The 27,148-nt window shown below is 43.7% G+C and overlaps 1 protein-coding gene across 1 annotated transcript in view; it reads left to right on the top strand.

Annotated features, from left to right (window-relative positions):
• The window catches only part of LOC124594396 (retinal guanylyl cyclase 2-like), a gene marked incomplete at its 5' end in the record, with an annotated part of 448,596 nt that extends 429,826 nt beyond the window's left edge, over nucleotides 1-18,770 (top strand). Inside the window, 3 exons of the mRNA XM_047132764.1 lie at nucleotides 5,771-5,782; nucleotides 13,867-14,206; nucleotides 18,321-18,770. Coding sequence (XP_046988720.1) covers nucleotides 5,771-5,782; nucleotides 13,867-14,206; nucleotides 18,321-18,770 — 802 coding nt within the window. The remainder of the gene's footprint in view (nucleotides 1-5,770; nucleotides 5,783-13,866; nucleotides 14,207-18,320) is intronic.
• Between the last annotated feature and the right edge of the window lie 8,378 nt (nucleotides 18,771-27,148).

Consider the following 27,148-nt stretch of genomic DNA (forward strand, 5'->3'; position numbering starts at 1 on the left):
TATATCTTCTTCTATCTATACTTCCCCAACGCATTTGCTGTCTAAATGTGAAGGCTAATCTCAGGAACTTTTACGGTAAGGGGCCCTAATAACGTCACCGCTTCTAATTTCCTCCCCCTAGGAATTTTCGGTTTCCACAGTTGGTAACAAATTTTTAGCTTCGCGTACACGCGTGACCTCTGCCCATTGCACTGCTGAGAGATTTTGTTGTGTGGAGCACGTGTAGCTTTCGCGTACAAAGGAATTCATTTTTTATGCTGAGTGGAGTTAGTGTAGCAGTCAAATTAGCAGCCTACAGTTTCTAGTGTTGAGTCCTGAATTGTGTTCAAATGTTCGGCTGTATTTCAGTCGTGTGTTTTAGTTTCTAGTGTGTAATCGTTATAGTCAAGGGTTTGGCCAACGTTATGTAGCGGCCAATGTAATAAATCTGGGGATGTTCATAATTTCGTCCCACGTACAACACCTATTTTTGCCTGTTTATTAAACACTGACTTTATTTCCTATCTATAAAGGTTACTTTACTCTTTTATATGGGAAAACGCTAGGCGAGAGAAATGGACACGTTGCACGAAATGCTTAATTTGTTATCACGAAACATGCTGTTTATCCACACAGACATGGAAATTCATGTGGTACACGTCTTTGGAAGGCTGAAAAAAAACATGACAAGATTGTTCATTCATGACATTCCAGGGATCAATGTTAGAAAGGAAAAATACATTCAGATTAATTGTACTTCAGATAATTTTTGTGGGGGGACGAAATTACAAACATTTTTATTTTCTGTTTCTGTTCTTGCAGTGTTAACGTTTTTGGTCAAACACTGGCTTTAGTGTGTTACCGCAATTTAATATTAACTTGCCTTCATGTGGAGCATAAATTCAGGAATATATATATATATATATATATATATATATATATATATATATATACATAACAATTTGTAGCCTTCTCCGTAAAATTTCAGGACTAATGCAGATCCTAACGCACTAAGGTGGGGAAAATTAGGACCCCTCCTTACAGAGATTTTGATGCAATTTTCATTAATAGATAAAGTGATTATCGGGGAACTCTTGTGTCTGGTTTTCATAATTATAGTACCGATGGGCGTGTAATACATGTATTGCTATCTGTTCCACATTTAATTGCCGTTTGGAGTGACATCTCGTGGCAGTAATAGTAGCTACGAGCTGGTCAGTTACATAGGAGGCGGAATTTGGCAGGTAAAGCAGTAAACAGCTGCCGTAACTCTAAAGAGCAGCGAAGCTTCGCCGGAATATATGCATATCTATAAATATTATAATTAAAGTCCCCCACCACCTTCTTGAGTCTGTAAGGATTTTGAGTCGACTTTCGTTAAGAAATAGCCTAATTCACGAGGAAGGTTTGTGTAAATGGTTTATAAATACTTCTTGCAAATTGGTTCGACTGCGTTTTTCTGTCTAGACGTGAAGGCTAATCTCACGAAGTACTGTAAGGATTTTCACACAAGTTTCAGTAATAGACTGCTTCACTAGGTAGATTTGTCTATATAATTTATTACCACTAAGCCAGACGCCATAGATACTTAGTGCTACCAATCTAAGCCACGGCGGGTTGCTAGTGCATACACAGTTCCCCACCATGGTTTCTGTCCGTATGTTCAAGATAATCTCAGGAACTACTATAGGGATTTTGATACAATGGTCACTGATAGACAGACTGATTCACAATGAAGGTTTTTGTATACACACTGCCGTAAAACAATCGCAGCACCAAGGAGTTGTGCGACATAACGAAAGTTGGTAAGCGTGTTACTGCATCTGAAATATAATGTCTGTTCAGATTACGCGGCAGTCGCATAAGGCTGGCGCTAGTAGCATTACTGTGAGGATGCAAAGCAGTTCTACTTTAAATACAAGTTGCAACGGTCGTGAGCGTCATTTACATGTGAGATTGGACGTGGTGAGTTGATGGTGGTCAAGAACGTCCTTAGGGTGACAAAGACCCATTATAGACACATCTCTGAGTCTGAACGAGGTCGTGTAACAGGGCTACAAGCTGGATGTTCCTTCTGCGAAACTGCAGAATGACTTGGCAGGAATGTGCCCACTGCGCGTGACAGCCGGCTGCGGTGGTCACGAGAATGTACGGTCTACAGACGTTAAAGTAACCTCTGGCGTGCCACAGTGGTGTGTTATGGGACCATTGCTTTTCACAATATATATATAAATGACCTAGTAGATAGTGTCGGAAGTTCCATGCGGCTTTTCGAGGATGATGCTGTAGTATGCAGAGTAGTTGCAACATTAGAAAACTGCAGCGAAATGCAGGAAGATCTGAAGCGGATAGGCATTTGGTGCGGGGAGTGCATCTGTAAAGTTTGGAAGGTAGGAGACGAGGTACTGGCAGAAGTAAAGCTGTGAGTACCGGGCGTGAGTCGTGCTTCGGTAGCTCAGTTGGTAGAGACTTGCCCGCGAAAGGCAAAGGTCCCGAGTTCGAGTCTCGGTCGGGCACACAGTTTTAATCTGCCAGGAAGTTTCATATTCTTTGCTGTTTGTATAAAATTTATAAAATGAAAGAGCGAACCACGTAGACATATAGATCTAAACAGGAATTTGTTAGTACTTCCCTCATTCTCTGAAAAAGGAGTACAAGATCTGTTCACAATTATTTATCAATTTTATTGGTTGTTGAGCTTCGTGAATGTGGATTATATTATTTTAAGCAATCCGGCAACCCGCCACTTCTTTATGTATTTACATTCACGCCGATACGGGTTTCGGGCTTTCATCCATCTTCAGTGGGCGTAATTCAGACTTCAGTTCGTACATCGTTAAAAGCATCGTCTGCAGTTGGGATGCTGTAGCTGGCTTGTGCAAAATAACAATTTTGTTTAGCTACTATACTTCTCAAATTGAGTATTTACGATAAATTACTGCTTAGATGTACTTACTTTCTCTCTGCTTGTTGTTCTTCCGATTTTCGCATTTATAATCGTGGCACAAACGCTTATTTATTTTCTTGAGGCACAAAGCAGTGTAGCATCCGCCATCTTGGTGACTGACACCTTTTTTCAAATCAGAAAATTAGGTTTGTAGTTAAGTTACATTTGAATTACGTTTCTGAAACTACGGTTTCTAGTTTAATCGTCTGTATGACTGAAAAATTGAAATAACGTAGCACCAATGTATTGAGTGCTGTTATTATTATGTTTATTTAGTAAGAGTAGTAGTGACTGGCTAATGTAACAACACGCGAATCATAATTAATGGCGTAAACGCGTACACTTGGAAGTACACGATACTAGAAGCCAGAAAGTGTCTGTAAACATGGGATCTAAAACATACCGGAAGAGCTAAGAGCACTAGTTCATCCTCGTTACTGTGAAACAAATCTCTAGAGTCGCCTTATACTCCAGACATCCTGGTTCAGGTATCCCGTGGTTTCTCTAAATTACTTCAGGCAAATGCCGGTATCGTTCGTACAACAAGGCCACAGCTGAGTTATCTGCCCCAGCCTTGTCACATTAAATCTGTAAGTATGTAAATACCGGTATATGTGAAATACGTTTTTTATTCCTAATCTGTAATACCAAGACATGTCCAGCATCGTTGTAAATGTTATCCACGAATTGGCGGCTGAATGAAAGAACAACTACTACTTCTGCCTGCTACTCACGACAGTGTCGGAAAACCAGAAGCACTGTCGCCTGTAGTCGAGTCGGGGTAATAACACTGACAATTGACAGAGGAACGAGCACGGCAATTCGCGCACCCACGTCTGCCAATCACGTAAAGCTGTTTTGTAAAAGTTCCTTTTCAACGCCTCACGATTGTCGCTGCTCAACTATTGTTGTCAACTGCAGCCATTAGCGTTACGATGCTGAAAGGTGGCAACAGCGCTATAGTGGACGGTTAATGCCCTCTTCTCTCGAATGATAGATTACTGCTTTAAACACTGCGACGTTTCTCTAGGATGTGAGGATGCCTTCCGAAAAAAAGGAGTGACGCTCAAATCTCCGTCCGACGAAGCAGATTTATGTTTACCACGTTTTCCGTAAAATACTTAAGGGAATGTGAGAATGATCCCTTTCAAATAGACACAGCTGATTTATTTCCCAACCCTTGTCCAGTCAGAAGTGTCCTCCAACTCTAATGTCTTATTTTGCTACAAAAGTGCTAACTGATATCATTTGCTCCTCCTGCCGCTTGTTATTACTGTGGAAACGCCGCTTCTGGAACACTGTGACTGCATCATAAGCTTCAATTTCATCTCGGTAGTCGACGATTCAGCGCATGACAGTTTTATTTCCTTAAAACAGGCAATCTCACTGAGCAGAAAAGTGGGCTGCACATGGTTCATTTTGAACGGCAGGAGGGGAATTTTGGGAAATATTTGACAGCCCCAAAAGCGTACTTAAGTTTAGGCTACTAAGCTTAATTCGATTGATTCAGATAATTTGCTTCGAAGGGGAAACTCCATTCGCCTGTATGATGATAATTCCGTGTGGCTCTACAGACTGGTGTACGTCATTCAAATGGACGTCACATCGGCGGAGGATCGAGTCCTCCCTCGGGCATGGGTGTGTTTGTTGTCCTCAACGTAAGTTAGATTAAGTAGTGTGTAAGCCTAGGACCGATGACCTCAGCAGTTTGGTCCCACCACAAATTTTCAAAATTTTTGATCTATGTGGGAAGGGTGGTCTACAATTTAACGTGGAATCCGAACGACGTGTCTTTCCTGGCGAGCCTTCGCATCACTGAAACTGCAGGCTGGGTTAAAGGCAGACTGAAAGATTCTGTCATCCGACCGGGATTCGACCTCGTGACCGTTCAGTTTCCAGAAACGCGCTTTACCTATGTAACAGACCGGATCATTGTTCTCTACGGAGAAATGTACACTGTTGTGTAAATATTTGACAAATTAGAACTGTGTGTCGGAGCGGGATTCAGATTGGACTTTTGCTTTCGTGGGCGATGTTCCTACCGACATAGATTCACTAAGTTACGACCACAGTGCGATTGTTTATAACGTTATGGCGCGACATACGAACACGGTGTCATAGAAACATTGATTCGTAATAATTTCATTGTAGGACTGAACTGAAGATGGTGTCATCCGACGCAGCTTACAAAATAGGTGATCAGCTACACGTCTACACATGGCACAGATTCTGCAAGTAACAGCGGTAGTGTAATGGTAGAGCTAATCAAATTTAAGAACTCTATTAAATCAAAGATTACTGGATGACGTGTCATATATCTTGTTGATTAACATTAAACAATACAAATTTTAATATAAAACTGTTTTCCGGTTGAAAGTCATTGTAAATGTACCACTTCGGCTGTAATTTACACTTGCCTACATTATTTAATTAAGAATAATTGTCCAGTTTCGACCTTACTGGCCATTCTCAAGTTCTGTAGGTGTCAACAAGTTACACATCCGGTTATTTAACAGCAAATATGGCAGTTTTGAAAGCGAACCCATATACGAGCAAGCGTATTATTGAAACCAGAATGTTGACCAATACAGAGTTTGAGAAAGTCCTGTAAGGCCGAAACTGGCCGATAGTGCGCAATTAAATAAAGTAAATAGTGTAAACTACAATTGAGCGGGAAACTTTGCAATGTCTTTCAGCAAATATGCGGCTGTGGTACCCCACATGAAGAAAATAATTGTTTTCCAGTGTATTTTCACGTAGTAACATGCAGAACTCCTCATACCTGTGCAAAATCAAACAAAAAGTTATAATGTGATCCTTCTTTTTTTTCTTTTCTCGCTGCAGGGAAAGCCACGGGTAAGCCTAACCATTATCTCTTCTCTTTATTTGTCTCTGCTTGATCGAACATAATTAGGTGTTGGTCTCCTTCTTGTGTAGTTGTTGATAGTTTATTCTTTTATCCTTGTTTAAGAACAAATTTTGTAGCTAGCGTAGTTCGCCAACAGCCTGCGTTATATTACGAAGGATGCATGAATATATTTGGCGAAAGCTAATATGCAGGTTGCATGTTCAGTCTCCCGATGAACTTTCGAAGGTTCATGGCTGTTTGCTAAGCGGTTTGTAAGGGATCGACTATATTCAACTGCTTATTACTAAAATCAAAATGATCAGATGGAGATCTCCTAACCCATGCGTTACGTGAACTGGTGAAAAGCCAAAGTGCTCGGCAAACATTTTTGGACATCACTCAAACTTTGTCGGTAAAGTCGTATCTGATATGACACAAACTGTAGTATGCGTACGAAACATAGAGTGTTGTCTCAGAATTAAATTCGGAGGGACGTGCAGTAAGTAATGCAACACTTTTTTTTCTGAAAGCAAGTTAGTTTTATTCAGGATTCCAATACGCCACAGCACTCCCTACTCTTTTGGCTACAAAAACCTATTTTCAATCTCCGTTCAAAGCGACGGTCTTACGCAACCTTACTGGAAGGGCCCTTTATCCCCACATACTACCCTTCCCATCGTCCACATACTGCTTCTCGCGGAGTACTTGCTTCATGGAAGTCGGAAGGTGCGATTTTCGGGCTTTAAGATGGTTGAGGAAGAATGAGACGTGTGTGTCAGAACTACGAACAGTGACGTCTAGTTGAGGAGAGAGGGCCGGCCGCTGGTGGACGATCGGTTCTAGGCACTTCAGTCTGGAGCCGCGTGACCGGTACGGTAGCAGGGTCGAATCCTGCCTCGGGAATGGATGTGTGTGATGTCCTTGGGTTAGTTAGGTTTAAGTAGTTCTACGTTCTAGGGGACTGTTGACCTGAGATGTTAAGCCCCATAGTGCTCAGAGCCATTTGAACCACTTGAGGAGACAGGTATTCGATTGTGTTCCGTCGATCACCTCGGATAAGAGTGTCCGCACGTTCCAGTATTGCAGAAGTTCTGCTGTGTATGGCAGGCCATCGTGCGGGAGATTGGACAAGTTTGCGCGACTTTGTTGCGATGATGACAGACGTCTCACCCAACGAGTCACCGTGCTTTTGTTCAGTGCTAGGTCTCCGCAGACATTCTGCAAGTGCCTATGAATATCTGTGATACTCCGACAAAAGGAACTTAATGACAGCTCTCTGCCTGGAACGTACCTCCTCTACAGACGCCATTTTGAATGTTACGTATAGCGTCGCCACTTATCAGAATTTCGTGAAACTATAGGGGCTGAAGCGGGAATATTCTTCGACGTCCCACAACAAATGCCGCATTTTGTCAACCAAATCGGCTGAGAAAAAAAAAAGTGTTGCATTATAGATTGAATGTTCCTCGTAAAAATAGCTCCCCCCCCCCCTCCCCCCCCTCCCCCCCCCCCCCCTCGAACCCCATCAAGACTTTTGGGAGCTTTCGTAGGTTTTAAGGAAAATGACGGAAGTGGAAATCTCTCAGATATTCCCAGTTCGGCCCTTCCGTGCCCCAGTTTCAGTTCACCAGATATTTGGAAAAAAATAACCGGGTTCTACCGTGGCTCGAATATTGGGCAGCCCATTTTGCCCACTCGAGTAGAGAATGAACCTGTTTTAATACAATTAATAAATAATTAAATAAAAGACATACCGATCGCATTCTTTTCTTCATATAGCTAGCCGTTCCTCGTGACGAAGGTAGCTGATATAAACAGATATCTCTCTCAATACCACCAGTCTCCATAGAAGTTTAACTGAGTTCACACCAATCGAGCACGCAGACTTGGTTAACGGGAAAAATTCTCCAGAACGAACATTAAAGATGATTTAGAGATTCTTATTAAATTGTTGTGTGATTTGCAACGCTGTGGTCAGAAGATGGCGTGTAATGAACATTAGCTGGGAGAAAAACATTGACACTAGGATACAAATACTTATTTCTCGAGCTTTTCTGACCTACTCCTTCGCACTGTCACTGTGTTATATCATCTGCAGAAGAGCTTCGTTTGTAATACAGGCTTCGCAGCTATTCATTAAAAGAATGAAATTAAGAAAAATGTTTGCGTATAACTGCTCCAGATATCTTTCAGTTTCAGTATATACATTTCGTAAGCATTGTTCTTTTGTAAATCTTTCCGAAAGGAACCATTTCATACTTTTGTGTTTACAGACGACCAACAAAACATAAACTGAACACAGTTTATTAATATGCAACTATGAAATTCGTCCTTTTGTAACGCTTTGATACAAACAACGAAACGAACCCGGTTCTAATGAAAGAAAAGCCGTGAAAGCAGACAGTCTTCATTATTTCCTTTGTCGAATCGGAAGTGTTTTAAGCCGCTCATAAAACAGTCATCGTCATAGTATCGTGTTAGGCTATTCATATATCGGCACTTAACAAACATAATACGCAACATGGTACATATCTAATAGATATCTTATAATCTTCGAGAAAGTAAGCAATATTTGGATTATTTCTTTAAGTACTCGAAATTGATCTACCAAGCTGTGTTGTGATACCAATGGGATCGTCTTTTGATATTTCTGGAACCAGTTGAGCTAACCATGTCTGAAAACTCGTTAACATTGTGGCGGTGCCGTTGCAGAAATGTCACCAGTGCTTCTATGCAGTTTCTTTTGTGTCCACTAGTCTGGTTCCTCCATAGCTATTTGGTAGCAAGCGGGAGCAACACGTATTTCGTGATAATTTCGTGCAAGGATGTTGGGGGCATACTGGGGACGTAGCTGGTGGTGATTATTTTATTTTCTTACTGTCCACATCGGCTCAAACAAGCAGCAAACCGCTCCAAGTCCCTGAAAAAAATGACTGGACTTTTCACAGAGTCCGAAATATGGCGACTGGGTGTCCGTGTATGTCCTCTGGCCATACTGTGTTGCTGTCACCAATGAAGATTACTGGCAACGTTAGACACACACACTGACCACCATGTAATCAGACCATTTTCCATCTGTCGCAATGGGTCCTTTCTGTACTGAAAACCTTAAAAGAAACTCGGATACGGGCGAAATTATAATCATCATATCTAAAGCTTGGAAATACTGCGTATCAGTTGGGTAGCGTTCGATCAAGTTCTGCATAGTGTAGCACAGTCCATTTCGAACATTTTCTTCGGTCAGTTGTTAATTGCGCAAATATATTTCACAAAACTCGTAGCACAATTCATAGTACTGCCGATTTCGGTTGCAGACCCTTATCCGGTACATATATCTTCTTCGTAAGTGTAGCATGAGTCACAAATGTAACTAAAATCGCATAAATAAAATGTAAATGACAAGAGCAGTACACTGTAGTAGTAACGAATCTCGAACAAAAACACCTTATGTACCGTACGGCTCCCCCCGTCGGAGGTTCGAGTCCTCCCTCGGGCATGGGTGTGTGTGTAGCGTAAGTTAGTTTAAGTTAGATTAAGTAGTGCGTAGCCTTAGGGACCGATGACCTCAGCCGTTTGGTCCCAAAAGACCTTACCACAAATTTCCAATTTTCCACCTTACCTATTACAAAATTGGAGAGACAGAATGTAGCTATTGGCATATTCACTGATAAAAATACAGCAGTCAGGTTCAAGTTAAAAAATAGCATTATACTCTACTAGAAATCGAGAAGAAGAGTTGCAACATATAGATGATTTATAAGCAGGTCGACAGGAAAAAAAAGGTGACACAGGGTACCCGTTCAGTCAGTATATTAGTACCATGACATGTGTGTTCTTCATATAATTCTATTTTAACATTACTTCTGCGGTAATGAATTATCATCGATTTGTACCTGTTAATTAATATTATACAATGATGTATTTATCATCCTCATAGCATTTGACTACATGTTACTTTCAACAGATTGACATAAGCTATCTTAGGATAATATATTCTGCATTTCATTTCGGCTTGTGAATTTTCTGCAATCTTAACATGCCTGCTGCTATTCATTTTCTACTCAACTGGTATGACCACTAATAGACATGCATTGTACTAACATCTTTATTTTTGTTCCACGTCCCTCGTATTTAAGACATCGCGATGTGTCACGATGGACTCATCTAAGTTGACAACAGAAAATGTTACTTCTCTTCATCAATAAAATTTTATTACTTTCACTAAGAACCCATTCTGACAGTTCAATAATTATGTTGGTGTGGAATACATACGTGCTGACAGGTTAATTTGTTGTTTTAATTGTCACAATTCTCCGCCCTGGATACAGCCCTTAATGCTATTGATTTCGAACACTAATGGTTTATTAAAAGAATTTGTTTTACACTATACACTGACGCGCCAAAGAAACTGGTATAGACACGTGTATTAAAATACAGAGATATGTAGATATGCAGAATATGGCGCAACGTTCGGCAACGACGCAGTTGTTCGCTCGGTTACTGCTGCTGCAATGGCAGGTTATCAAGATTTAAGCGAGTTTGAACGTGGTGCTATTGTCGGCGCACGAGTGATGGGACACAGCATCTCCGACGTAGCGATGAAGTGGCGATTTTCACGTACGACCATTTCACTAGTATACCGTGAATATCAGGCATCTGGTAAAACATCAAATCTCTGACATCGCTGCGGCCGGAAAAAGATCCTGCAAGAATGGGACCAACGGCGACTGAAGAGAATCGTTGAGCGTGAAAGAAGTGCAACTCTTACGCAAATTCCTGCAGATTTCAATGCTGTGTCATCAACAAGTGTCAACTTACGAACCACTCAACGAAACATCATCGAAATGGGCTTTCGGAGCCAAAGGCACACTCATATATCCTTGATGACTGCACGACCCAAAGTTTACGCCTCACCTGGGCACGTCAACACCGACATTGGACTGTTGATGACTGGAAACATGTTGCCTGGTCGGATGAGTCTCGTTTCAAATTGTATCTAGTGGATGGACGTGTGACGGTGTGGAGACAACGTCTTGATTCCATGGACCCAGCATGACAACAGGGGACTGTTCAAATTGGTGGAGGCTCTGTAATGGTGTGGGGCATGTGCATGTGCATGTGATATGGGTCCCTCATATGTCCAGATACGACTCTGACAGGTGAACGTACGTAAGCATCCTGTCTGATCACCTGCATCCATCCATATCCATTGTGCTTTCCGATGGACGTGGGCAATTCCATCGGGGCCATGCGACACAGAATTGGTACAGACTGGCTCTAGGAACTCTCTTCTGAGTTTAAACAGTTCCGCTGGCCACCAAACTTCCCAGAGATGAGCATTATTGAGCATATCTGGGATGCCATGCAATGTGCTGTTCAGAAGAGATCTCCACCCCTTGGTACTCTTCACTGATCTGTGGACAGCCTTGCAGGATTCATTGTGTCAGTTACCTACAGTCCTACTTCAGGCATTAGTCGAGCCCATGCCACGTCGTGTGGCGGCACTTCTGCGTGCTCGCGGGAGCCCTGCACTATATTCGGCAGCCGTACCAGTTTCTTTGGCTCTTCAGTATATACAATTATCCTCTGTGACGTACCATTTTTACCAAATCTTGACTCGTCCATCGATATGGTGATACTGTTTTGTACTGTACTCTGGTTGAAATGTCTTGTTAGTATCTACGAGGTGCATTCAAGTTCTAAGGCCTCCGATTTTTTTTCTAATTAACTACTCACCCGAAATCGATGAAACTGGCGTTACTTCTCGACGTAATCGCCCTGCAGACGTACACATTTTTCACAACGCTAACGCCATGATACCATGGCAGCGGCGAAGGCTTCTTTAGGAGTCTGTTTTGACCACTGGAAAATCGCTGAGGCAATAGCAGCACGGCTGGTGAATGTGCGGCCACAGAGAGTGTCCTTCATTGTTGGAAAAAGCCAAAAGTCACTAGGAGCCAGGTCAGTTGAGTAGGGAGCATGAGGAATCACTTCAAAGTTGTTATCACGAAGAAACTGTTGCGTAACGTTAGCTTGATGTGCGGGTGCGTTGTCTTGGTGAAACAGCACACGCGCAGCCCTTCCTGGACGTTTTTGTTGCAGTGCAGGAAGGAATTTGTTCTTCAAAACATTTTCGTAGGATGCACCTGTTACCGTAGTGCCCTTTGGAGCGCAATGGGTAAGGATTACGCCCTCGCTGTCCCAGAACATGGACACCATCATTTTTTCAGCACTGGCGGTTACCCGAAATTTATTTGGTGGCGGTGAATCTGTGTGCTTCCACTGAGCTGACTGGCGCTTTGTTTCTGGATTGAAAAATGGCATCCACGTCTCATCCATTGTCCCATTCATGCTGTCGTTGCGCGTCAACATTGCTTGGCAACATGCCACACGGGCAGCCATGTGGTCGTCCATCAGCATTCGTGGCACCCACCTGGATGACACTTTTCGCATTTTCAGGTCGTCATGCAGGATTGTGTGCACAGAACCCACAGAAATGCCAACTCTGGAGGCGATCTGTTCAACAGTCATTCGGCGATCCCCCAAAACAATTCTCTCCACTTTCTCGATCATGTCGTCAGACCAGCTTGTGCGAGCCCGAGGTTGTTTCAGTTTGTTGTCACACGATGTTCTGCCTTCATTAAACTGTCGCACCCACAAACGCACTTTCGACACATCCATAACTCCATCACCACATGTCTCCTTCAACTGTCAATGAATTTCAATTTGTTTCACACCACGCAAATTCAGAAAACGAATGATTGCACGCTGTTCAAGTAAGGAAAACATCGCCATTTTAAGTATTTAAAACAGTTCTCATTCTCGCCGCTGGCGGAAAATTCCATCTGCCGTACGGTGTTGCCATCTCTGGGACGTATTGACAATGAACGCGGCCTCATTTTAAAACAATGCGCATGTTTCTATCTCTTTCCAGTCCGGAGAAAAAAAATCGGAGGCCTTAGAACTTGAATGCGCCTCATGTTTCTGCAGTCCACTGATATCTCTTTGTATTCGTTGTGCTTTGCTCACTCTGCTACGCAGTTGACCTGTTTGTACGTGACCCATACGTACACGGTTCATATTGTTGGTTTCTAATAGCAAGCAATGCAATTTTTCAGCTGTGAACGGATTGATGTATTTTTGTCAATGAATGTGTCGACAGCTGCATTCCTGTGCTTCCATTTTCGTACTATGTGAGGCGTTTTTGGTCGAGTTTCGGTAGTACTGCAGCGTATTGCTCTTGTAAGTAACATTTTATTTTTAAGCTTCTAGTTACTTACACGATAAGTTACACAATTCTATGGGGTGTAAATTCAACTAAATACTAAGGGATTACAATTACAAATAACCTAAATTGGAACGATCACATAGATAATGTTGTGGGTAGAGCAAACCAAAGACTGCGATTCATTGGCAGAACACTTAGAAGATGCAACAGGTCTACCAAAGAGACTGCTTACACTACGCTTGTCCACCCTATTCTGGAGTACTGCTGTGCGGTGTGGGAACCGCATCAGGTGGGACTGACGGATGACAACGAAAAAGTACAAAGAAGGGCAGCTCGTTTTGTATTATCGCGAAATAGGGGAGATAGTGCCACAGACATGATATGTGAATTGGAGTGGCAATCATTAAAACAAAAGCGATTTTCGTTGCGACAGGATCTTCTCATGAAATTTCAATCACCAGTTTTTCTCCTCCGATTGCGAAAACGTTCTGTTGGCACCTACCTACATAGGGAGATATTATCATCACGATAAAACAAGAGAAATCAGGGCTCACACGGAAAAACTTGAGTACCCGTTTTTCCCGCGTGCCGTTCGAGAGTGGAACGGTAGAGAGAGCATTGAACCCTCTGCCAGGCACTTTATTGTGAATAGCAGAGTAATCACGTAGATGTAGATGTGTACATTTATGACTCATGCTCCACTTACGATGGTACAGGTGACAAACCGGTAGTACAAGAAAAGAACCAACCAGAGCTTTGTGTTATGATTTTTGTGAAAGACTGTCCGTTTCCTCCAGTTTACTTTCTGGATGGAATTAGTATGTTGGCGTAACGTCGGTGGCTCCAGCGGTGTGTGTTCCGCAGGCTGGACGAGCGGCTGATCCGCGCCAGCCGGTACCGCGCGGGCGGCGGCGGCGGGGCGGGCTCTGGAGGCTCCAGCGCGGACAGGGAGAGGGAGCGCTCGCCGCAGTCGCAGCAGTCGCAGCAGTCGCAGCCTCTGCCCCAGCAGCCGCAGCAGCAGCAGCAGCAGCAGCAGCAGCACGCCAGGTCAGAGGACGGCGGCTCGTCCGGGCACGCCAGCCCGCTGCCCGCCAAGAGCGTCTCCACGTGCGACCTCAAGGTGCGCGCCTCCGTGCACAGCAGCGCCGGCGCCGCCAACTCGGCGCCGCTCGACCACCCCGTCAAGTCCGCCTCGGCGGAGCAGGTGAGCAGCGGGTGTAACGTATCGTCCAGTGGCTATTGTGTACGGTAGTGTAGGACCGCACCACTGCGCATGTGGTGTTATTGGGGAGGGGCCAATCGTAGTGGTGGGGTCCCCGTTGCGAGCAGTCACCGCGCCGTTGGGGAGTTGCTGCACAAGCCTGCTCGCATGCAGAAACTTGCAGGCTACGGCTAGCGAGACTACGAAACTTCGTATTAAGGGGTTACACTTATACACTGCTGGCCATTAAAATTGCTACACCACGCAGATGACGTGCTACAGACGCGAAATTTAACCGACAGGAAGAAGATGCTGTAATATGCAAATGATTAGCTTTTCAGAGCATTCACACTAGGTTGGCGCCGGTGGTGACACCTGCAACGTGCTGACATGAGGAAAGTTTCCAACCGATTTCTATAACACAAACAGCAGTTGACCGGCGTTGCCTCGTGAAACGTTGTTGTGATGCCTCGTGTAAGGCGGAGAAATGCGTACCATCACGTTTCCGACTTTGATAAAGGTCGGATTGTAGCCTATCGCGATTGCGGTTTATCGTATCGCGACATTGCTGCTCGCGTTGGTAGAAATCCAATGACTGTTAACAGAATATGGAATCGGTGGGTCCAGGAGGGTAATACGGAACGCTGTGATGGATCCCAACGGCCTCGTATCGCTAGCTGTCGAGATGACAGGCATCTTATCCGCATGGCTGTAACGGATCGTGCAGCCACGTCTTGATCCCTGAGTCAACAGATGGGGACGTTTGCAAGACAACAACCATCTGCACGAACATTTCGCCGACGTTTGCAGCAGCATGGACTATCAGCTTGGAGACCATGGCTGCGGTTACCCTTGACACTGCATCACAGACAGGAGCGCCTGTGATGGTGTACTCAACGACGAACCTGGGTGCACGAATGGCAAGACGTCGGTTTTTCGGATGAATCCAGGTTCCCTTTACAGCATCATGATGGTCGCATCCTTGTTTGGTGACATCGCGGTGGGCGCACATTGGAAAAGTGAATTCGTCATCGCCATACTGGCGTATCACCCGGCGTGATGGTATGGGGTGCCATTGGTTACACGTCTCGGTCACCTCTTGTTCGCATTGACGGCACTTTGAACAGTGGACGTTACATTTCAGATGTGTTGCGACCCGCAGCTCTACCCTGCGTTCGATCCCTGCGAAACCCTACATGTCAGCAGGATAATGCACGACCCCATGTTGCAGGTCCTGTACGGGCCTTTCTGGATACAGAAAATGCTCGACTACTGCCCTGGCCAGCACATTCTCCAGATCTCTCACCAACTGAAAACGTCTGGTCAATGGTGCCCGAGCAACTGGCTAGTCACACTACGCCAGTCACTACTCTTGATGAACTGTGGCATCGTGTTGAAGCTACATGGGCAGCTGTACGTGTACACGCCATGCAAGCTCTGTTTCTCCCATGTCAGTTCTTTTTTTTTTTGTCATCAGTCTACTGACTGGTTTGATGCGGCCCGCCACGAATTCCTTACCTGTGCTAACCTCTTCATCTCAGAGTAGCACTTGCAACCTACGTCCTCAATTATTTGCTTGACGTATTCCAATCTCTGTCTTCCTCTACAGTTTTTGCCCTCTACAGCTCCCTCTAGTGCCATGGAAGTCATTCTCTCATGTCTTAGCAGATGTCCTATCATCCTGTCCCTTCTCCTTATCAGTGTTTTCCACATATTCCTTTCCTCTCCGATTCTGCGTAGAACCTCCTCATTCCTTACCTTATCAGTCCACCTAATTTTCAACATTCGTCTATAGCACCACATCTCAAATGCTTCGATTCTCTTCTGTTCCGGTTTTCCCACAGTCCATGTTTCACTACCATACAATGCTGTACTCCAGACGTACATCCTCAGAAATTTCTTCCTCAAATTAAGGCCGGTATTTGATATTAGTAGACTTCTCTTGGCCAGAAATACCTTTTTTGCCATAGCGAGTCTGCTTTTGATATCCTCCTTGCTCCGTCCGTCATTGGTTATTTTACTGCCTAGGTAGCAAAATTCCTTAACTTCATTGACTTCGTGCCCATCAATCCTGATGTTAAGTTTCTCGCTGTTCTCATTTCTACTACTTCTCATTACCTTCGTCTTTCTCCGATTTACTCTCAAACCATACTGTGTACTCATTAGACCGTTCATTCCGTTCAGCAGATCATTTAATTCTTCTTCACTTTCACTCAGGATAGCAATGTCATCAGCGAATCGTATCATTGATATCCTTTCACCTTGTATTTTAATTCCACTCCTGAACTTTTCATTTATTTCCATCATTGCTTCCTCGATGTACAGATTGGAGAGTAGGGGCGAAAGGCTTCAGCCTTGTCTTACACTCTTCTTAATACGAGCACTTCGTTCTTGATCGTCCACTCTTATTATTCCCTCTTGGTTGTTGTACATATTGTATATGACCTGTCTCTCCCTATAGCTTACCCCTACTTTTTTCCGCGGGGCTGCTACGGTCGCAGGTTCGAATCCTGCCTCGGGCATGGGTGTGTGTGATGTCCTTAGGTTAGTTAGGTTTAAGTAGTTCTAAGTTCTAGGGGACTTATGACCTAAGATGTTGAGTCCCATAGTGCTCAGAGCCATTTGAACCTACTTTTTTCAGAATCTCGAACAGCTTGCACCATTTTATATTGTCGAACGCTTTTTCCAGGTCGACAAATCCTATGAAAATGTCTTGATTTTTCTTTAGCCTTGCTTCCATTATTAGCCGTAACGTCAGAATTGCCTCTCTCGTCCCTTTACTTTTCCTAAAGCCAAACTGATCGTCACCTAACGCATTCTCAATTTTCTTTTCCTTTCTTCTGTATATTATTCTTGTAAGCAGCTTCGATGCATGAGCTGTTAAGCTGATTGTGCGGTAATTCTCGCACTTGCCAGCTCTTGCCGTCTTCGGAATTGTGTGGATGATGCTTTTCCGAAAGTCAGATGGTATATCTCCAGACTCATATATTCTACACACCAACGTGAACAGTCGTTTTGTTGCCACTTCCCCCAATGATTTTAGAAATTCTGATGGAATGTTATCTATCCCTTCTGCCTTATTTGACCGCAAGACCACCAAAGCTCTTTTAAATTCCGATTCTAATACTGGATCCCCTATCTCTTCTAAATCGACCCCTGTTTCTTCTTCTATCACATCAGACAAATCTTCACCCTCATAGAGGCTTTCAATGTATTCTTTCCACCTATCTGCTCTCTCCTCTGCATTTAACAGTGGAATTCGCGTTGCAATCTTAATGTTACCACCGTTGCTTTTTAATTTCACCAAAGGTTGTTTTGACTTTCCTGTATGTTGAGTCTGTCCTTCCGACAATCATATCTTTTTCGATGTCTTCACATTTTTCCTGCAGCCATTTCGTCTTAGCTTCCCTGCACTTCCTATTTATTTCATCCTATAGCTAATCTTGATTCAGTAACGCTACTCACTACGCTAAAGCGATTACTACTCAGTTGGGGTCTTCTTACAAGGGCTTACGACATGCTAAAAGCTTTAATCGTAGCTATGTTACTAACTAAAATTTAATTATAACAAATTGTACCAAGAACAATGTGTTTTTCGTGGATCGTCAGTGTGTCGCTACTTTCAAATACGCAAGTTACAATAATTCTTTTGCCACGAATATGGTGTCTCTCATTATTTTATTGCAACGAATCACGCAGTTAACAACAGGTTTTCGAATGATTCTCAGTTTGCTGGTACTCAGAAGCGACATATATACGCGTAGGCTGGAACTGAATGCCAATAAGGCACGTGACAGCTCAATGCTGAAGGGAGGTGGGGTGCACGTGACGTAGGTGGCGTCGTGCCATCTGATTGGTCAACGCTCAGACGCACGCTCAGGATATCTGACATGCCAGATACTGCTCTGCACGTTCGGAAAGACTCCCGAACGTGCTATTCCACGCTATGACGTCAGAAACTCGGCCCACTCAACGTTCGGATGCACGGTGCGTGTGCCGACGGATTTAGTAATGAACACTGCTCCTGGTACACCCAGTATTGTGAACAGGCCCTGTAGTAGATGGTTGGGGAATCCACAAGTCTACAAGTGCCGACTGTTGTGTGTGCCCGTGGCAGAGCTCGGGCCTGGCGGCGTCGGAGGTGGCGGCGGCGCTGCTGGGGGTGTCGGCGTCGTCGCTCAACTGCCGGTCGGCGGCGGCGGCGGCAGCGGCGGCGGCGGCGGCGGCGCACGCGCACCAGCGGCGCGACCTGAGCGCCAACTACAACCACTACCGCTGCCTGTCGCCCAGCGAGCAGCACCTGAACGTGCCGGCGGGCCGCTCTGCGGGGGCGGGGTCGCGCTTCCTGAGGCGCCAGTTCAGCCTGGACCGCGGCGACGAACCGGCGGCGCACGCCGCCCACCACGAGCAGCGCGCCGCCTCCACCGGCCGCCTCTGCAAGCAGAACAGCGCCGGCGCCGCCCCCGACCTCGAGCGCATCGAGGAGATCCCGCTGGGCGCCGCCAGGCACCACTCGCGCCTGCCCGCCTTCGCCTCCATCTCCGTCTCCGCGGAGTCGCTCAACTGAGCCGCCGCACCCTCCTCCTACACGACATCACAGCAAAGCTACGATCTCACGGGCTGTGGATACGAAAGCGTCCCGAGCCTCCGTACTAGCTTTCGGGCATTTTCGGATGCGACGCCCACCAGTCGGTGGTCGAGGGTAGTTCCCACTTGCTGAAGTATCTACGAAGGCGTTATTCGATTGAATGTGGAAAGCCGGCCGTGAACGATTCCTCACATTTATTTATTTATTCATTTATTTATTACACTGTGACCTGTCGCACATCATTTAAATATAGGCTGTACTCATTCGTACTCAAGTTGTTACTTGCAACAGTCGAATTTTCTTCCCTATGCGTTCGCAGCTAATGATGCAAAGTGCGTTATTGAAGGTTACACCATAGCACTTCCCTTCACCATAACTTTTTCGGCTGTTAATGACGACTTCAGGTTCTACCATACCTAACAAGGCCTACCATAACTATTGTTGCGCAACGTGTTTTCCTCCTGTCTGTAACTAGTACACACTGTAACTAACTGAAATAGATTAGGAACAAAACAGGAAGGAAGGAAGCTGACAACAACACCACAAAGCAATAGGATTTTTGTAATTTTTTATAAATTGTGGTACGTGAAGTACAGAAGTCAAATATGAATCACCAAAAGCAGAACGACACAGCTCTCACAGATCCTCGGGAAAATGGAGTTTGAAGTTTTCGTCTCGTTTTTAATTCGCTTAAATAAGGCCATGTTTTCGACGTGCAGTGTGGCTCTGCGGCACTCACACTCCGTCTTCAGGCCACGAGTGGCCTACCGGGACCATCCCACCGCCGTGTCATCCTCAGAGAAGGATGCGGATAGGAGGGGCGTGGGGTCAGCACACCGCACTACCGGTCGTAAGATGGTATTCTTGACCGAAGCCGCTACTATTCGGTCGAGTAGCTCCTCAATTGGCATCACGAGGCTGAGTGCGCCCAGCACATTATTTGCCTGTCTTGCGAGTGGGCAGGGTTGGATTCTTGTTGCATTCAGTTTTTTAAGCTGAACTACATCCTCGACGAGCATTTCCGTGTAGTTTAACGTAGATAAATGTGGAATAAAAATTTGCAATTTTTTAAAAAATGTAATCAATCTTCATTAACAATGTTTCATAAAATATTGGTAATTAACAATTCATATTCGCTATGAAAAATGGAATTTTGTGTGCTTATTCATTTATAAATAAGAAGACGTCCATTTCTGATAAAATTGACAGATATGTGTTAATCAGCATATACTTCATAGATTTTCTGTTTAAATGACGTAAGTTTCGAATTGAACAGAAAAAAAAACGAAGAAACTAATGAGCGAAACGAGACTCGATCCAGCGATTACAACTTTCGAGCGCTATCGATATTTTTCCCCACCTTTGTGTTTTACGCTACACGGAAAAGCTCGTGGAACATGCACCTTTGTTTGAAAAATCTGAATCGAACGGGAGTCAAACCGAGGCTCCCACACAGTGGGCGAGCAGTCTGCCAAAGAGCCATGCTGCTTGTCGAAACATTGCCCATATTTAAGCTTATTTAAGATGGTCGGGAAACTACAAAGTTCATATCTCGAGAGTTTTTGCGAGAGCATCGATATGCTTTGGGGGAATGGTATTTGGTTTGACGCCCTGTTGACATCGAGGTCATTAGAGGCGGAGCACAAGCTCGGTTTGCTCCAAAGGTGGGGAAGCACATCAGCTGTGACGTTTTCAAAGGAACCATACCGCCATTTGCCTTAAGCGATTCAAGCAATGTGCGAAAATCGTATATCAGGATTTGAGCCGTCGTCGTCCCGTATGCGAGTCCAGTGTGCTAACCACTGCGCCACCTCGCTCGGTGATTATGAACGACGGACGACACTTTTCCCCTTAGTTGCAGGAGGCGACTCCACTATTGCAGTCGTTGCTGCCGGCGACGAGAACAACTACAAGCCGGCCCACATCAATCCGTTCCTAGTTCCATGGGTGGCGAGGCACGGCCCACGGCAGCCCTTCCATTACGGTGTCGTTGTTGTTAGTATCACAGTACATATGCCGTTAGCTGTTCCTCTGCTGCAACTGATGACCTCAGCTGTCAAATACAGGGCTTGATTGATAGAATGACCGTCTTAGGTTGACGCTACCCTGTGCAAGGGCCTTCGTCTCTGTATACCTACTGCGACCTACATCCATTTGATCCTGCTCACTATATTCATGCGCAGGACTCATTCTACAGTTTTGACACCCCACCCCCACCCCAGTTACTTCCAGTATCAAAGGGACTATTCTCTGATGTCTCATGCTGTGTCCTCTCAAGCAATCCCTTGTTTTGGTCAACTTATGCCATAAATTTATTTTTCCCCTCAATTCAATTCCGGACCTCTTCATTACATATTCGGTCTACCCATCTAATCTTTAGGATTTTCCATGGAGCACCACATTTCAGAAGCTTCTATTTACATCTTGTCTGAGCCGCTTGTATTCCATGTTTAGTTCCAGCACTCAGACAAATACGTTTAGAAAATACTTCCTTACGCTTAAGTTTGTACTGGATATTAACAGATCCTTCTTTTTCAGAAATGCTTTTCGTGCTGTACGCACTCTACATTTTATATCCTCTCTACTTCACCCATCAAAATTTATTTTCCTGCTCAGATAGCACATACGACTCTCAGTGGCGCATTTCCGAATGTTATTTTTTCAGCATGTCTGACTTAATTCGACTGTATTCCGTAACACAAAAAATTCAGTTAGTAAATTAATGTCCGATATCTGGTAAGTCGAGCGAGGTGCGCAGTGGTCGGAACACTGGACTCGCATTCGGGAGGACGTCCGTTCGAAACCGCGTTCGGCCATCCCGATTTAGGTTTTCCGTGAGTCCCTAAATCGTTTCAGGTAAATGCCGGGATGGTCCTTTTGAAAGGCCACGGCCGATTTCCGTCCCCATCCTTCGCTAATCCGATGGGACCGATGACTTAGGTGTTTGATACCCTCTCCCCCTTCCTCCTCCCACCACCAGTAAGCCAACCATCTGCTAAGTTTTCCACATCCTTACTTAAACAATTCGTATTATTGTTTTTTAGTTATCAAATTCGATTGTGTGGGTCGTTCCTGAAGAAATTGACGAATGGTGGGAGCAGGAGACTTTCTGCACGCAAATATCATCAGTGAAGGATCATGACCCCTCTCTATCAGATATCTTCTTCAACCTGTGACAGTAACTACTCGTCAAGTTTATAATTTTGAAACCAGCTCTTTTGGTCCGAAGCTAGGAATTGCACTGGAAATACCCTTTGTGCCACCATTCTTACGTCTCCGCATGTTCCATGCTTACACCGTACAACACTGCTTCACTTGCGTACAATTTCAAAAGCCGCACCTTTTCACACTCTTATAATAGTATCACCCGACCTGTTGTTGACACGGCACGGACAAATTCACGACTATAAATCAAACAAGTTTGTTTTGAGATCTGATCCCTCACACCTGCGATGGCATACGATTTACCACTTTGTTCACATGGGTCGTGGGTCACTCTAGCATTTTACTCCAATAGTAAAGCACGAGCACAAGAAAATAGTTTTCACAACTGTTTGCCCTCAATTTCTGTGAAGACTCACGATGAAACCCGTAACAACGATAGGCCGATCTGTTGACTGCGATAAGCCGACCGCGAGTTGCTTTGTTGTCAGGGAACCACTTGCGTCACTTTATTGTATCGTTAGCTGTTATTTCAACTAGCATTCGTCAACAATGATGTCATTGTCGCGTGGTGCTGGAGTCCCATTAGTGACGTAAAGCTATGTTCTACTCTTCTGAGTTTCAAACAGGATTTTCTGGAAGTTCCGTTTGTCTGAATACAAATGCCGACCCATTTTGTGGACTTATGTGACACGAGTATTGCGGATGCGGCAGTCACAATAATTGCTTTTTTTTTCAGGTTGACGTTTGACATTTGCACCTTGTTCCCGATATCTTCTCCATGTTACGCGATTCTTATTTCTGCACCCAACACTGGCATAATTTCAGTGCTTCTTCGTAGTTTTCATCCTGTTAGAAACCGAACGAGATGCCACAGTGTGTGGTATACTGGACTCGTATTCGAGAGCACCTTGTATCAAATACCCGTTAATCCAATCCTACATCGGATTTCCGTGGTTTTCCGCCATCTTTCAATTTAACTCCGGGGTGCATCGTTTGGCAAGTACTCAACCGAATTCCTTCCCCATTCATGCCCGTCCAGAGCTTTTGCCCTGCCTCTAATCACCTCGTAGTCGACGGTATGCGAAACCATAAAGTTATGTCCATCGTTCCTTCCTTCCTATTTGCGTGTTGGTTCTTTTTCTGACAATCGTGATGCACAGCTGGAAAGAAATTTCAGCTTCCTTGATTAGAAATTAGAAATGAAATAGTGCAAACAAAATGCCCTCGCTCTCTGCGTATAAATGCACTCCTACGATGATTTTGACCAGATATTTTTCTGACTCTGCTCATCGTAGAGATGTTATGTGTTTAGTACAACAAATTCTTTATAAAATTACGTTTAGGAGATTAGAATAGCTGCTTACATCACAAGTCTGTGGTCATCAACAACTGAATTTGATGAAACTTTTTCTTAACGATGATATAATGACTACTTTATTGCCAATATTACATTATCTCAAAAATTTACAAGTAGTATTGTTTTTTGGACGCTTCAGTCTCTGTCTTCTCATCGCTCCAAGAGACATTCAACTACACATCGTTGGAAAACTTTCCTATGGAAGTCTGTGTTCTATATTACGTGACTACAACATCACAAGGATTGCTGTAGCTGTTAATAAAACGAACAAATAATAAATTGTTTGTTCATAATTGCAGCATGTGCCAAAAATAATTACGAACGAATGAAGCTATACAAGCATAAAAAGTTGTTTTCAGTCGCCTACATGTACAGTAGCTGATGGTGGAAGACAGTCTACTAAAGGTATGCAACTCGAACTCACCACGTCTATGTATTTTCAGTATTTTCAGATGACAAAACTATCAAAAACGGACATACGAGACGTACATCGCTCTTAAAATCAAGGCAGTACTAGAATACCCAATGCTTATGCGTGCCTTCCATGTGGTATTGTTGGCACTTTGCTCTCTTCTTATTACCCTTGTTCACGTCAATGCAAGATCCAGTTATTGACAATACGTCAGGTGAATCGGTGCCATGGTAGCAATGTGAACTAACTGAACGAGCTGCAGATGGTAGAACAGAGGAAGAAATCCCGTGCCGCGGTGTGGAACACCGTAGTTACTGCGTACTGCCGAATTACTGTTTACTTCGCGTGTTAAGAATGTAAATAGTGTTCAGTTAGAAATATTATCGTTGACGAATAATTGGTGCCAGCAACTGTCAAGGATATGACACATACAAGATGACTTTTCAGTCAGTACCAACAAAACGGTTCGACAACGCCACTTACGTGTTGAAGAGCACCAGTGATACAGACTAGTCACACAAGGCTATAGAAAGTGACACTGAACATCTTCACCCATCCGGAGTAAGCGTTCTTTCGAACACCATTACACGCCAACAATGGAACTCTATAAAAACTGTTCAGATACGCACAGGTCCCAAAGGTGTGTGATTTCCAGTAGTTACAAAGGCGTAAGGCTTTTCCAATGAATGTCACTATCATCGAGGAAGACGTCAACAAATCTCCTCAATATGTGTGACTTTCTGAGTTATACCACTCCTGTTAAGACAGGTGTCATTACAACAGATTATGCTGAGAGCTTCTAGCTCCACGACGTCAGTTTTATAACATTGAATGAGAAAACTTCATTGTACATCGGCAACATTGCACTTTTCATTCAGAAAATTATTTTGTCGGGACTTGTAGTTTTTCTTCTCTTCGCAGTTTTACACAGTTAACGTACCACTTGTGAATTCGAAAAATTTAGGGTATCTCTGACAATAAGTGCTTTCCAAATCAAAGTTTCTCTCGGAAGGTATGAGATCGTTTTAGAACGTAATTAGACAACAGTCGTTTGTCTTTTATAATCGGTATTTGTAGTAAAAATAGTATGTAAAAAAGTCTGTAACAGATGGAAAATGAAAGCGCAAAATAGTTTTTTGAATGAGCGTACGTTGCAATCTTCAAAAAAAAAAAAGTATCGGTATTTCGACAATGAGTAATAAAAAACGCTTGTAAATATTTTTACACTGAGCTTTTTTATACTGGTATAAGTTAAAGTGGATGGAATATCGGAAGAAGTATATAAGTTTGTAACAGAAATCGGCCTAATTAAGAACAAAACCAGTATTTTTCAGTATTACTCTTGTTGTCGTACTTCATTCTATCTCCAATGAGAAAAGTGTAAACTTAGCAACATATATAGTTAACAATGTATATTATGTGTGATAAAGAGCGATATTTTTAAGTGGTAGTGCTCTTACAATATTATCCAATTAAACTGATTAGCTATGTCCGACGATTAAGGCAACGGAAGTTATCACAAACTGAAATCGACACATGCGAATATAATACAGTAAGCTATTTGTATTGATGAGGAATTTGTTGAACTTCTCTTGTAATGTAGACTACGCTAAAAGATTGTGTGTGTCACATGATATCTGGCATGGACAATGATGATAATCGAAGCAAAAAAATTATACTATGAGGCAAAGGTCCTTTGTCTTGGAATTTACAAAGAGTGCTACTTTTTGTGTACATACAATAGCGAAAAGACCGTACCTGATCCTGTATCTCTGGAGACTGTCAATCACAAATGAATCTTGTGTTTCTACCGCGTGCGAAAGGTAGTCACGCGCAATTCGCAACAGATCCTGTCACTATAGCAATAAACAGGGCCACAGCGATGGCTTCTTGCCTTCAATCTATCAACCTAAACTCTTGTGTGTAATGTTTCTGCACTTCTCAATCTCTACGTGTGGGTGTTTGTGCGTATGTGGGTGTATGTGTATGTGTGTGTGTGTGTGTGTGTGTGTGAGAGAGAGAGAGAGAGAGAGAGAGAGAACGAGAGAGAGAGAGGGGGGGGGAATGTGTATATACACGTACATCCATGTATAGCTTTTGATTTTTCCAGTTACTTCCCCTACTCGTTCATGTTGGACGGTGTAATGTATCCGAAAGCTGGTAAGCACAGTGTATCCGGAAATGGGCGTCACTCGTGCGGGCTACCCATATGTTCGACTGACCTACAGCCGAATTTGTCATAAACCAAAGAAATAACGAACAAGATCGTTCCGCACAAGATTCTCCCTTTCGTATAAACACCCGTATTTCACGCCTGACGACTCGACGATTTAATGAACTGAAGTGCAACTGACGTTTTCATAGCCAAACAGACATTCAGAGTTTCAAATGAGCCAATTGTGCCTACTACCCATGCACCGCATCCAATAAGGTCTAGAAATTCCTTCGCTCCTTCGTGTTTCGCAGAACACGGTTTGAAGCAAGCGTTGCCCGGACGCCAGACATACTCCTCTGGTACACGAAACATGTGTTGTATGGTTATGAAGGAACCTTCACAGGACTAAAAGGCTACAAAAAAAAAAAACCAAGAGCACACATTCGTATATCGATATTTCCAATCTGATTTATTTTGTTACTTTTCTTGTTGCAATCACTAAGCCCGAACACTGGTCTGATGCTGCTCTGTGCATTAATGAATCTTGTGCGGTTATCTTAATACCCTACACCAATTTGAATCGGCTTACTCTTTTCATTATTTGGTCTCCCTCTATAACTTTTTACCCTTACACTTCCCTCAATTGCCAAATTCACTATTAATTGCTATATAAGGTTGTACCCGATCAAAGTAATCTTTATTTTGGGAAGTTCTGGTACGAATTCCTTTTCCCTCCGACTCTGTTCAGTACCTCGTCACTACTTATTCGATATATGCGCCTAACTTTCAGCGTTCTCCTGCAGCACCACATTTCAGAAAAACAAAAAGGAATCGTTCTCGTTTAATTTTCGTATAAAACTACACCCAAGAAAATACTTTAAAAATAACTCCTCATACCTAAATTTATGTTTGATGTTAATATATTTCTCTTCTTCAGAAAAAGCTTTTATTGCTATTGCGAGTCTAAATATGCATCCTGTTTCCTTCCATCGTAGTCCAAAAATATTCAAAACTACTTTCAGTGGCTCATTTTCTAAATCTCTCAGCGTCTCTAAGCCTAATTGTACTAAACACCATGAATCCAGTTTAACTTTCACTGAAGTTCACCTTGTAACATCTTTTCAAGACTACAGTCGACTGATCTTCCGAGTTCTTTTCCGTCTTTGGCCGAACTGCAGAATTACAGAATTATAATTAGCCCTCCGGATACCAACGCATTTGCGGTAACGTGTTTTACCAGGAGGGGGGGGGGGGGGCTACACTAAGTC

This window comes from Schistocerca americana, chromosome 2 (assembly GCF_021461395.2).
Source record: "Schistocerca americana isolate TAMUIC-IGC-003095 chromosome 2, iqSchAmer2.1, whole genome shotgun sequence".
Taxonomy (NCBI): Eukaryota; Metazoa; Arthropoda; class Insecta; order Orthoptera; family Acrididae; genus Schistocerca; species Schistocerca americana.